At 43.9% G+C, this 11,838-nt stretch overlaps 1 protein-coding gene across 1 annotated transcript; it reads left to right on the forward strand.

Annotated features, from left to right (window-relative positions):
- The first annotated feature begins 2,439 nt into the window (after nucleotides 1-2,439).
- LOC147330647 (interferon regulatory factor 6-like) lies at nucleotides 2,440-11,259 on the forward strand. Its single transcript, XM_086292366.1, has 8 exons — nucleotides 2,440-2,696; nucleotides 3,030-3,208; nucleotides 3,872-4,067; nucleotides 4,157-4,255; nucleotides 4,348-4,608; nucleotides 5,079-5,471; nucleotides 5,676-5,794; nucleotides 6,042-11,259. Exons 2-8 carry the CDS (start codon nucleotides 3,035-3,037, stop codon nucleotides 6,270-6,272), a joined length of 1,473 nt encoding a protein of 490 aa, XP_086148492.1. The 5' UTR covers nucleotides 2,440-2,696; nucleotides 3,030-3,034; the 3' UTR covers nucleotides 6,273-11,259.
- The last annotated feature ends 579 nt before the right edge of the window (nucleotides 11,260-11,838 follow it).

The following is an 11,838-nucleotide window of genomic DNA, read 5'->3' on the forward strand; positions in this document are numbered from 1 at the left end:
AGCCCACCATCACCTCCGTCATCAAGAAAGCTCAGCAGAGGATGTACTTCCTGAAGAAATTCAACCTGCCAACACGGACGATGATGCAATTCTACACTGCAATCATCGAGTCCATCCTCACCTCCTCCATCACCGTGTGGTACGCTGGAGCCACCATCAGGGACAAACAGAGACTGCAGCGTGTTGTGCGCTCTGCTGAGAAGGTGATTGGCTGTAGACTCCCATCTCTGCAGGACCTGTACACCTCCAGGACACTGCTGCATGCAGCTCGGATCTCAGCTGACCCTTCTCACCCTGGATACAGTCTGTTTGACCTGCTCCCCTCAGGCAGGAGGCTCCGGTCCATTCGCACCAAAACCTCTCGCGATAAGAACAGTTTCTTCCCCTCTGCTGTTGGACACATGAAGGATAACCGTATGACTGTTCCCACCACTAACACATGACCCTACGCTGTGTTCACTGCATCATTCCATGTTTTGGCACTGATCACCACCTGCACTCATGTATATATCTTTCTACGTAGCACTTTTAATTCTTATTCTTACTTTTATTTTTTCATGTCTATTTAAGCGCAATTTATGACAGTATGTTTGCACTGAAGCACCGCAGCAATTTCCTAATGTTGTAAACCTGCTCAACATTTGGCAATAAAACCCTTTCTGATTCTGATTCTGATTCATCATGTGAATCCAAAATGCTGACTTTATCTAATTTGCAGTAATTACATGCAACTTTTCCATGTAATTTTGAACAGTTTTTAAATGTTCATTTTAATGGAATCCGGTAGAATGAAATACTTGATTGGTACATTCAGTTTATACCAAGCAGGATGTCCTTAATGATTATTTATGTGAATGAATAAACATTTTATTTAATATATTTCCATTGCATTTTACTCACACATACTCCGGCCAGTGTTTTTGTTAAATCTATTATCCAACATGCAGAAAAATGCAGCATTTTATTGAAACGTGCAAACATACATTGGAAAAACAGTATCTAAGGCAAAAATGAATTTGGACAGTTCTCTGAAGCTTGGAAGTCAGTATTTGGCATGATGATTTTCATATGAACACCCTCTCTTACGCAAGCTGTTTTGTAATTTTTAACTAGTCTTCAGAACTGTTGTACCTCTCTCCTAACACCATACCCACACTCAACATGATTTGAACCAAGAATTTCAAATTTGGATTCCTCACATCATAACAGCTGTTGCCACTGACTTTCACTGAATTCCAGTTCTTGTGTAATTTGGATTTCAGTGAACAGGAGACGGATCAACTGAAGAGTCAAATTCATCCCTCAGGTCCTGTGTCATGTCTTTTTTTTTTTTTTTTAACTTATTTCTTGTGGACATGACTTTCAGGTACTGTTCATCTGATGTAGATAGTTGTTGTTTTTTTTTATTGTTGGCATTTTTTATAGATTCAACTAAAGAAATTGGAACAAATTATGTGTTTTTGCAGCAGGCTGCTAGTAACTAAGTAGCTAAAGGTACAATTTAGAACACATTGCTGTCTTTATTCCCAATTTCCACTTCTACATATAAAGAAATGAGTGATTGCGCATGACTTTTGCTTGTATCTCAGTTCTTGGAGTGCCTCCCACTATTGTATCTATGAAATCGTCTATTAAACCCTTTGCAGCCCCTAAGGTCACATTTATGTTGGGAGAAACTGGAAACATCTGTTAACCGCACTGGATCAGACAGATCGTGGTGATACTGCAGGCAGTTGGCAGTAAACTGACCCTATCGCCCCAAGCAAAAGAAAAAAAAAAAAAAAACACCCACAATTAGCATCACACAGGAAGCAACAAGCACATGATGTATGCTGTGCCAACACCGGGAAAAATCACAATAGCGGGCCAAGTGACACGCTTTCTGCAGTCCATGAGCAGTTTCAGGGAGTGGTTTGATATTGTCGGCCTGTTTTTGGCTCCTAATGGTGATAGGATCATCATCAACCGTCCACTTGTCTGGAGCAAACTCATTGTGTGCATTGTTTTGTTTTGTTTTTTTCGTCGAAACGCCTCCTTTTCCTGCCAGCTGAGTCATGTCACACCGGTCGCGCTTTTCTTAGCTAAACAAAGCAAGTGTGTGAGTATAAAAAATAAGCATGTAAAGCTGACAGGACACAATTAGTTTAAGTGTTCTCAAAAAGGCCAGCTTTACCCCCCGCCAAAAAAGCTCTTAATATTAATTGTCCCAAAAAGCACGGTGTATCTCGTTCTATTTATTTATTTATTTATTGATATATTATAAATAAATATCAAAAGGAATGTAGAGTATCCAAATTACGAATCTGATCAAATAAATTCCTAAAGGACAAAAATAAAAAATGTCGTTCTCGTCGAGATAAGCTGAGATATTCGTGGAAAAATAAAGTGCCCCGTCCACATGCTTGGTGAAAAACGATCACCCAGCTGCTCAGAAAAGGTGTGCCGCCGGTGTGACGTCACACTCCTACCTGAGTTTCGGTGTGGAAAGGGAAGGACCAAAGGAGTGAGGAACATCAGCCATTCTGAGCTCCAGCTCTCCGCCTGTCGTTGTTATTAGTCGCCTTTCGTCGAACCGGTAATCGGTGAGTTCGCTTCGAGGGGAGATTGGTGGGGAGTTTGGACCCACCGAAGCGCTGTTATTTCCAGCTGCTGGTTAACAGGCCGACGAGATCTCCAACTTCCTGCTTTGCCCACAGGTATGTGTGTCGTCTTTTGTTTTCGTGTTTGCTTGCGTCGGGTGTTTGATTTTTGGACTGGATTGGACTGACACACAGATACTGCACTTCACATATTATTTAAACACACCGTGCAAAATCGTCATACGAGGCCTAGTCTAAGTAATCTGGCAAACAACTGAAAGGTCGCTCCGTCTGCCAGAGCTGAAGCCCAGCAGCTCTAAAATGTTTGTTTCCCCCTGATAAGTGCTGCAGCGTAGTTTGCCGTGGGGTGCACTAAAGATCATGGGGGGATGTGGGGGGGTTATTAAGACTTCTGAGGGTGGACTGATTTCACTTGGGTTTTCTCGGCAGTGAGGATGGCAGTCACCCCTCGGCGTGTCCGCCTGAAGCCCTGGCTGGTCGCGCAGGTGGAAAGCGGGCGCTACCCGGGATTGACGTGGCTTGACCGTGAGAACATGCGCTTCAGGATCCCATGGAAACACGCCACACGGCACACACCCCAGCACGAGGATGAGGACACCATCTTTAAGGTAAAGATTCACTAAAAGAGGGGTGTCTGCCTGTGTGTGTGACTTTATTCCTTATACATGATCAGAACTTGTACTTCTGCAGAGACAGTGAGGAGGTTTAAGCAGGGGTTATGCTAATTCATTCCTGGTTAATATCCTTTTAAAAAATACCCTCTAATAATAATAATAATAAGTAGGACTTTTAATAAAACGTCTGGCTTTGCAGCCCAGTTCTATTTTGTTTCTCTGGGTCATGTTGAATGAAACTTTATGTAGGTGTTTTATTTTATTGTTCTTCTGTAAACCTACCAAATTAAACAGGAGAGGCATAAAGGGAAAAGGTTGTGGCTCATGAGGTTGTTTTCTTTTCTTAAAAAAAATAAATAAGTAAACTTTTTTTTAAAGAAAAGAAAACAGAATTTGATCAGCATAAACTTTGTTGTGACGAGGTGTGTGTACCTCGTGAAAAATTGAGCCTCTGGGCTTGAGTCTTTTCATTCTGACATAGCTGTGAATACATTATACAGCTGTTTCCTGACAAACATGCTGACCCAGCATCACTCAGTAAATAAAGAACACTGGTTTTATTTTTATTTTTTTAAAGTGAGTGCATACTGTGCATAAATAGAAATTAAAATAACTGTGTGATACTGATCCCTTCATTTGGTCTAAATATTCCCCCAGGCATGGGCTGTGGAGACCGGAAAGTTCCAGGAGGGAGTTGACGAACCTGATCCTGCAAAGTGGAAAGCTCAGCTTCGATGTGCCCTGAACAAAAGCAGAGAATTCAACCTCGTCTATGACGGCACCAAAGAGATCCCCATGAATCCTTGGAAGATATATGATGTCTGTGACATCCCTCAGCCCCTCAGCAACCACGGTAAATGAGAGCTCTTTAATGCGGCTCGCTCTCGTCTTTCTTCGTTCATCTTTAATTTTGCAGTATTTGCCACCTCCCTCACTCCGCAGGCTCTTCAGATGCTGGCCCCTGGACACCCGGGGATGATGATGGTCTTGAGGAAGATATTCCAGATACTCCAGAGTCTCTGCCTCCATACCCATCTAATGGTGAATGGCTTTGTCTAAAAACATTACACCTGTTTCTGCAATGTCCAGTTTGATTGCTTATTAACAGTAAATGAATTATTTTCTTCATGTAGGCACCCCCTCTCCTCTCATTATGTGGTCTCCGATGGGTTCTGAGTCATCCATGCAGCCTCCCAGCTGTCCCCCATCAAACGAGGTCTGGCCCAAAGAGGAGCCTGTTAAACCCTGGCCTAAAGAGGAGCCCGTGGATGTGGAGATGCAGCAAACGACACACGACATGCCCCCAGTTACTCTGCCCGATCCGTCTTTGCAGCCCCCTCCCCTGCCCGACGGCTTGTTTGCCTCTCCCGAAATGTGGATCAGTTCCCTTCCAAGTGAGTGTGAACTGTTGCACCTGCTTGCTTGGCAGACTTCAACTTAAAATAATAATTTGAGCTTTTTGTTGTGGCAGGCTGAGGTGTAGGGGATACCTGCTGTAGCTCCCCAAGTGCAGTTGAACTTCATGACATTTGATTGGTTTAAATTAGGAAAATATAACATCAGAAAACCTCTTCTCTAGACAGCAATACTTGCTGGTTTTATAAAAAGATAGTTTCAACTCCTCTGCTTTAAGCTTGAAGATGTCACTATTCCTGTTGTTGTTTTTAAATAAACAGAACTTTTTATTAATTAATTGAGAATATGTGTCCAGTATGTGCACCATGGTCGTAAAATTGAAGTTTCTGCTCTTCTGTGACCTCTCCTTTTTCAAAAATTAAGCTTAGTTCTTTTTCTGTTTTTACCTAAAATATAGTTTTATTGCATTTTCCTTTTTAACACGCTTCCACCTTCATCTCTGACCCAGTGACAGACCTGGAGGTGCAGTTTCTTTACAGAGGGAAGGAGATGTGTCCTACAGCGACAGTCAGCAACCCGCTAGGCTGCAGGCTGTTCTACGGAGACCTCGGGCCCATGGTCAATCAGGAAGAGCTGTTCGGCCCAGTGAACCTGGAACAGCTACGCTTTCCGACCACGGAGCACATCACCAATGACAAGCAGAGGGTCTTCACTAACCGCCTTCTGGACGTGATGGACAGAGGTCTGATCCTGGAGGTCAGCGGCCACGATATCTACGCAGTCCGTCTCTGTCAGTGCAAGGTGTACTGGTCTGGCCCCTGCGCTCCAAATCCAGCTGCTCCGAATCTCATAGAGCGGCAGAGGAAGGTCAAACTGTTCTGTCTTGAGTCTTTTCTCGCTGGTATGTATTAATGTCACTTCTTTTTAATAAATGAGATACAATGTGTAGTTAAGCATCTTTACACTGACAAAAATGGGAGTTTCAGCGGTTTGGCCCATGCCTTAAGATCAAGGTGGGCAGGTGTAGCCTGCAATGTAAAATGAGTTTGAGCACCTGTGGAAAAGCATTTTTTTTATAAATATATCTTTTTTGTTTGCTGTGCAGGTGTGATAGCTCAACAGCGTGGTCAGGCACCAATCACTCCTGACTATGAGATCAATCTGTGTTTCGGGGAGGAGTGGCCAGATGGAAGACCCAAGGAGAGGAAACTTATCATGGTCCAGGTAAAGAAATGTGTAACATAATTTAATGGTCATCAAAGGACGATGGAGTCGTGTCATCGCATCACGCAGAAATAATTTTTGAGTCTTTTTGCCTATAAAATGTCACTAAGTCATACAAAATGACAGCCAAAAGTTTAAAGAATCTTAAGAAACCAAAGATGATAAGTGTTCTATCTTGAAATTTTTAAACAAAGAAGATTGCGAAGTGTCTTTTCCCAACACTTAACGGCCCTCTTTCACCCTGCAGGTCATTCCAGTGGTGGCCCGAATGATAAGCGAGATGTTTTCTAGTGACAACACGCGATCACTTGACAGCGGCAGCATCCGCCTCCAGATTTCCATCCCAGACATCAAGGATAACATTGTGACCCACCTAAAGCAGCTTTACTGCCTGCTACAGACCCACCAGAGCCCGGAAAACTGGGCGTTGCCACCTGGCTCAGCCCTGAACATCCCCCCAGCACTGCAGACTCAGTGAAGCGCGTAAACCTGTGAACTAATAATCACCGATCAGCCACAACATTAAAACCACATGCCTTATGTACAGTGTAGGTCTCTGTTGTGCTGCGTAAACAGCTCTTGCTCGTTGGGAAATGTACAGGCGATGTCTGGGTGTGTCCTGGGATGTTGGAACTGCGTTCTTTGTGTCCTGTGTCAACTCCATGGGCTCTTTAATTAAAGTTACTCGAGTGGTTTTTAAGCACTTTCCACCGAGTCATTGCCAAAGTAATGTAGTATTGTGTATAGAACCTTTAGGGGGGAGGTACATGTCAAAGTAAGATGAACGGGCTGAATGATTCCCAGCAGACTGTTGCATTGTAGCAATGATGTCATTCACATCAGCTGTCAGTGGTTTTAATGTTGTGTCTCATCGGTGTTTATCTACACTTCATCTGACGGTTACCTACTGTAAGCAGGGAACTGCTTACAATCATATTCAGAAGTGTACTCAATACTGTAGGATTTATACCCTTTTCAAATTTTCTCTAGTATAAATGTGCCGTGTTTGTGCTTTTCTCTATATAAAAGTTGTGCCTTGAAGCCTGCATTACTCAATATCTGCAGAAACCACAGACTGATGCTGTGGTTTCACTGGCCAAAGTCCTGCTTGTTGCAAGGCAACATTTAACAGAGTTAATGAGTTACAGATATCACGCTGTGCCTTATTTATCCTGAAAGGGTCCTAGAGCCTGCTATTCATGAGGGGCAGAATGCTTTTTATCGTTTTCAGTTTAAATATTTTGAAGCTACGTGTTTAGCACGAGATTTATAGATTTTGGAAAAATAGATAAATGTGAATTAAAGTTTGGATTAATAGATTTTTCTACAGTTCATGCATGACTACAGTTCAGTGGTGCCCAGCTACTTGAGATCGGTGTGGAAAAAAACAACAACTTTGTTTTCTTTTTATATGTATGAGTTTCGTGGTCAGCTGGCCCATACACAGCAAAATCTCCAGTGTTAAATAAACACTAGAGAGTGTCTATATGGGTCCACACCTGAGTGTTAAATTAACACTCAACAGAAATGCTGCAGTATACGGTCATATGTTTTAGTGACACCCAAATGACCTGACTGTCAGAGATTTACAGTTAACAAACAGTCAGGTGAATAAACAACAATGAGACACTTGTGTAGGTTAACGTGCTGCACGGGTGAAAAGCTCAGAGCAAATCACACCGAACTGCAGTATTCGTTTATTTTTATAGGTTACATCGTCAATATGCAAATATAATCACATTTCCTGTCCCGCAGGTCCTGGTGTGTGTGTGTCACAGAGTATGTGTGTTGCAGGTCAATTTCTAAGAATAATATAATGCAAGTCAACTTCTGCGGATATGTATTTCTGTGCTGGTCTCTTGTCAGTGTCACAGGGTCAGCTTCCTGTCAAAACAGAAAACTGTCTGGTGAAATATGTATAACATAACTTTTGAAGCATAAGCAAATAAAACAAAAACTCCCTAACACTGACCATGCATGATCATGTGCCAACTGTAGCACATGCCACCGCAGACTTGTCGGAACCACCATCTGCCGCACTGCGCTCCAGTCTTCTCCAGGCCTTGGGGTCCACTTGCGCATCAATAAACCTTCCCAAACGAAAAATGTCTGCTTCTTGCTCCCCTCACCACCCTTATCCTGAGCTGCAGCAGTAAAACACTTAACTAATGAAGGGTCTTCTTTCTGAGCCTTCACAAGTGCTTCCCGGGTGAGCAGAAAAGGAGCTCCAGACTCAGGAGCTGGCTCAACCACACTTTGAGCTGCCTCTAAGGCTCCATTATCTCCCTCATCAGTACAGGGCATCACATCCTTCTCTAGAATAGAGCCAATCACTGATTCTGACAAATCAACCCCCCCACCTTGTTGCTGGGCACGTGAACGAGTCAGAACGCTCACCGGGAACACATCCGGGTGCTGCAGGCTGAGGGCATCTAACACAGGCTCTATAACAGGATTGTTGGTCACCTCAGGGGTAGGATAAACTTTCCCACCCGCGATATCATTTCCCATTATAAAATCCACCCCATTAATCGGGAAAGAAGGCCGCACACCCACTGAGAAGAAACCACTCACCAGCTTACTCTGTACCCAAATACGATGGAGGGGAGCAGGCACAAAACTCATCCCAACACCTCTTACAATGATGCTAGAGTCACAGTCAGACTTCTCATTAAATTCAAGCACACTAGCTAGTATGAGGGACTGTGAGCCACCAGTATCACGCAGAATGGTCACTTCACGCTTATCCTTGGTCTTACCAGAAAGCGAAACTGTCCCCTTAAAAATGAAGAGCTTAAAACACTCATCCGGGGTCTCAGGGGAGGGGGGCCTACTGACAGGAGGCATGGTTTTAATCAGCCCGACCCCTTTTGGTTTACGTGAAGTCGAGACTGATTGTGAAGCTTATAAACTGAAACAATCTGCGATCAGGTGGCCAGACTTAAAACAGAAAAAACACTTTCGGTCTGCCTTGGGACGAAACACAAGTACCTCACTCTTTGGGTGCTGTGCAACTGGCACCTCGCTAGCCTTCACTGGGGCATCGCACCGGTCATACCTACTGACACTGGTTTTATGGACGAGCGCAAACTCATCAGCCAGCGTCGCAGCCTGCTGTAGCGAGGAAACCTTCTGTTCATTAATATATACTGCGATGCGCTCAGCAATGCAGTTCTTAAATTCCTCTATGAGCATTAGTTCCCGGATCGAAGCCAGGTCAGTGGCTTTGCAGGCCGCACACCACCGATCGAAAAGAACACCTTTTTCCCTGGCGAAATCAAGATAAGACTGACCCTGTCCCCTTTTCAACCCCCGGAAACGCTGCCTATAGGCTTCTGGGACCAGCTCATAAGCCAGCAGGATAGCACTTTTCAGCTTGTCATAGTCCAAGCTGTCCTCAGCCGACAACGAGGAACAAACTTCTTGAGCCCTACCTGCCAGCTTACATTGGAGCAAAATGGCCCACGAATCCCGTGGCCATTCGTTCAAACGACTCAAAGCAGCTGTCGACCTCAGTGTCACGGAACATCGGAACCAGACAACTGTTTTTCCCTACATCAAACGGTGTGTCTGCCTGACGAATGGAGGCAGTCGGAGGAAGGGAAGCCTGCCGGAGTTCCAGCTGTCGCAACTTAACAGCTGTCTCTGCCTCCACCTCCACCTTTTTTAATTCGACCTCCCTGGCTCTAGCAAGCTCTGCGTCTAAACGCCTAAGCTCCAACTCTTTCTTTAGCTGGAACTCCCTCTCATGATCCTCCTTTTCCAACTGGAGACGAGCCAGGCGTACACGGAGCTTAGCATCCTGCTTCGAGCCTACACTTGATTCAATGGAGAGAGGTTCGAAGCGAGGCAATGTCATGGGTTTGTCCTCAGGCAGCCCCTGAGCAACAGGTGTCGATACCAATGGACCTACAGCTTGAGCTGGCACCTGCGGAACAGGCTGAGACGCTGCACCATGCTCAAGTGGACTGGCAGACACTGGCAAGGCCACTATCCCTTTCTCCACCAAGCCAGACACAAGAGCAGCTTTCAGCTCAGCCTTACGCAGAGCTGTGGAGACAGAAATGCTATAAAATGTTGCCACCTCATGCAAATCCCTCTTCCTACAGGCGTCCAGTTGGACAAGCGAGGGGTTTTCCTTAAACACGGCAATATCAAAGGTAGCCATTAACTCTAAAACAAAAACTACCTGAGGCTAACAATAACAACAAAGAAGCACCACCTCCAATACACAAATGAAAAACAGGCGGGAAATGTGTGGCCACAGGTTAACCAATAAATAAAAATACCGCCGACCCTCTCCCCAGACCTGCCTACTAAAATCTTAGCCTAGTTAGCTTCTGGAGTGTACCAGGCTCGAGGCAACTTTAAAGGCTAAGCATCAAGTGCACAAAGCACCGACAAGCCTACCCCCGACAGGGAACTGATCCCCACCCGGGATTACTCCGAAAATAATAAAGGAAAAATAAAAGATGAGTGCCTGAAGGAGGAGCTTACGCTCAGCTAGACACTCCCCTTTTGCTAACTGGAGAGAGTGCAGCAGATACAATACAACTAACCAGGCCACCGGCAAACAACCCACTAAAACTCAATTGCTGTTCCTTCCATTCATATCCCGGACGAGCCCCCACATTGTTACGTTCCCCCCCGAAGGGGTCTAGGCATGTGAGTGAGGGGACCAGTAACAAATGAGTCCGGAATCAGAATGAAAAGGAAAACAGACAGCGTTGTTCTGTATTAATATAGCTTTATTACGAATGGTACAGGTGTATTACAAACGACATTAACTTAAAGAGCCGGCAACGCCATTTTACCAACAATGCCAAAGAAACAAAGGAAACACTCGCAGCAACAAAAGGCAAGAAGACTACTAAACAAAAAAGGGAGGCACTTCCCACCCTACTCCTCACAACGGGGAGACACTCTCAGGGCCCACAAGCCCATCTACTCACTAGTCAGAAGGAGGCTGTCTGTCCAAAACCTAGCACAAAAACATGTAGAGCCACAGAGGGAAAAAACCACCCTGCTCACAGCTCATCCCCAGTTTAAATAGCCTCAGAGGTGATTGCTGACTGGAGTCAGGTGGCAAACGAGGCTAATCAGAAGCAGCTGTGTCCTGGGGAGAGGAGAGTGAGAGAGACAGAGGGGGTAGGAGTGGCAAGAGAGGAGGAGGCGGGGAGAGCGGGCAAACACCCCACCCACACACTCCCACAGCCTCACAGGACGTAATATTGGAAAACATTAGAAAAACTTCAAGCAAAGATATGATTGCGCTATAACGTGTTGTAAAAGTAATCAACTCTTTCTCTCCATTAATGTATGCAAGGTGCTTGAACAAAACAAATCACAAGAGTTATATTCAACCCTCTGGATAATTGTTCAGTTAGCTATTAGCTCACATTGGAACATTACATTTGTGTGATAAATGCATGTTTTTAATCTTAAATAAATCTTTGATATTACTGAAGGAAAACCTTCATTCCTTGGTGTGACTTTCTTAAGGATAGTGAAGGATGAGAAACGTGGAAGCAGGATACTCATAAATTTGATTTTGGCTAAAAGGGGTCAAAAGTCTTAAACAGATGAGCTAACCCCTTAAAGTAACCTGTAACAGCATTTTATCTACTCTACAGTATCTACAGTTTAACAACCTGTGGGTATTTGGGGTTGATTACAGCTGGTAGCAGAGTAATAATTTGTAGAAGTATGTTTCCTTTACACTGATATTCAGTTTTATAAAACACTTTATACTTTTTACTTTGTATTTCATAACATTTTAGAAGGATTTAATTTGTGATGCTCATATAGTCAATTCAAAGCTGCAGTTACTCGTTGTTATTAATATACACTGTTATCAGTATATTAATAATGTACTTGATTGGTCTAAAGTGCATTATAGTAAACTCACTCCAGTAAGCTTAAAAATGGAGAAATTATAATGAGTAAACATAAAATTCTTGATAAAAATATTCTGATTTTCTGACAATAGTGTTGAGATAAAGTTTAGGCCTTCAGTTTGTCTGAGCATTACAATAACTAAGTAC

The sequence above is a fragment of the Aulonocara sp. 'chitande type north' Nkhata Bay genome, linkage group LG5 (genome assembly GCF_057382095.1).
Source record: "Aulonocara sp. 'chitande type north' Nkhata Bay isolate Kocher_YH1m ecotype deep benthic linkage group LG5, A_spYH_male_GT1.1, whole genome shotgun sequence".
In the NCBI taxonomy this organism is placed as follows: Eukaryota; Metazoa; Chordata; class Actinopteri; order Cichliformes; family Cichlidae; genus Aulonocara; species Aulonocara sp. 'chitande type north' Nkhata Bay.

Coding starts and splice junctions, on each gene's coding strand:
- LOC147330647 (XM_086292366.1), top strand. CDS start 3,035: ATGGCAGTCACCCCTCGGCGTGTCCGCCTGAAGCCCTGGCTGGTCGCG. Junction 3,209..3,871: donor ATGAGGACACCATCTTTAAG/GTAAAGATTCAC, acceptor ATATTCCCCCAG/GCATGGGCTGTGGAGACCGG. Junction 5,472..5,675: donor TCTTGAGTCTTTTCTCGCTG/GTATGTATTAAT, acceptor TTTGCTGTGCAG/GTGTGATAGCTCAACAGCGT.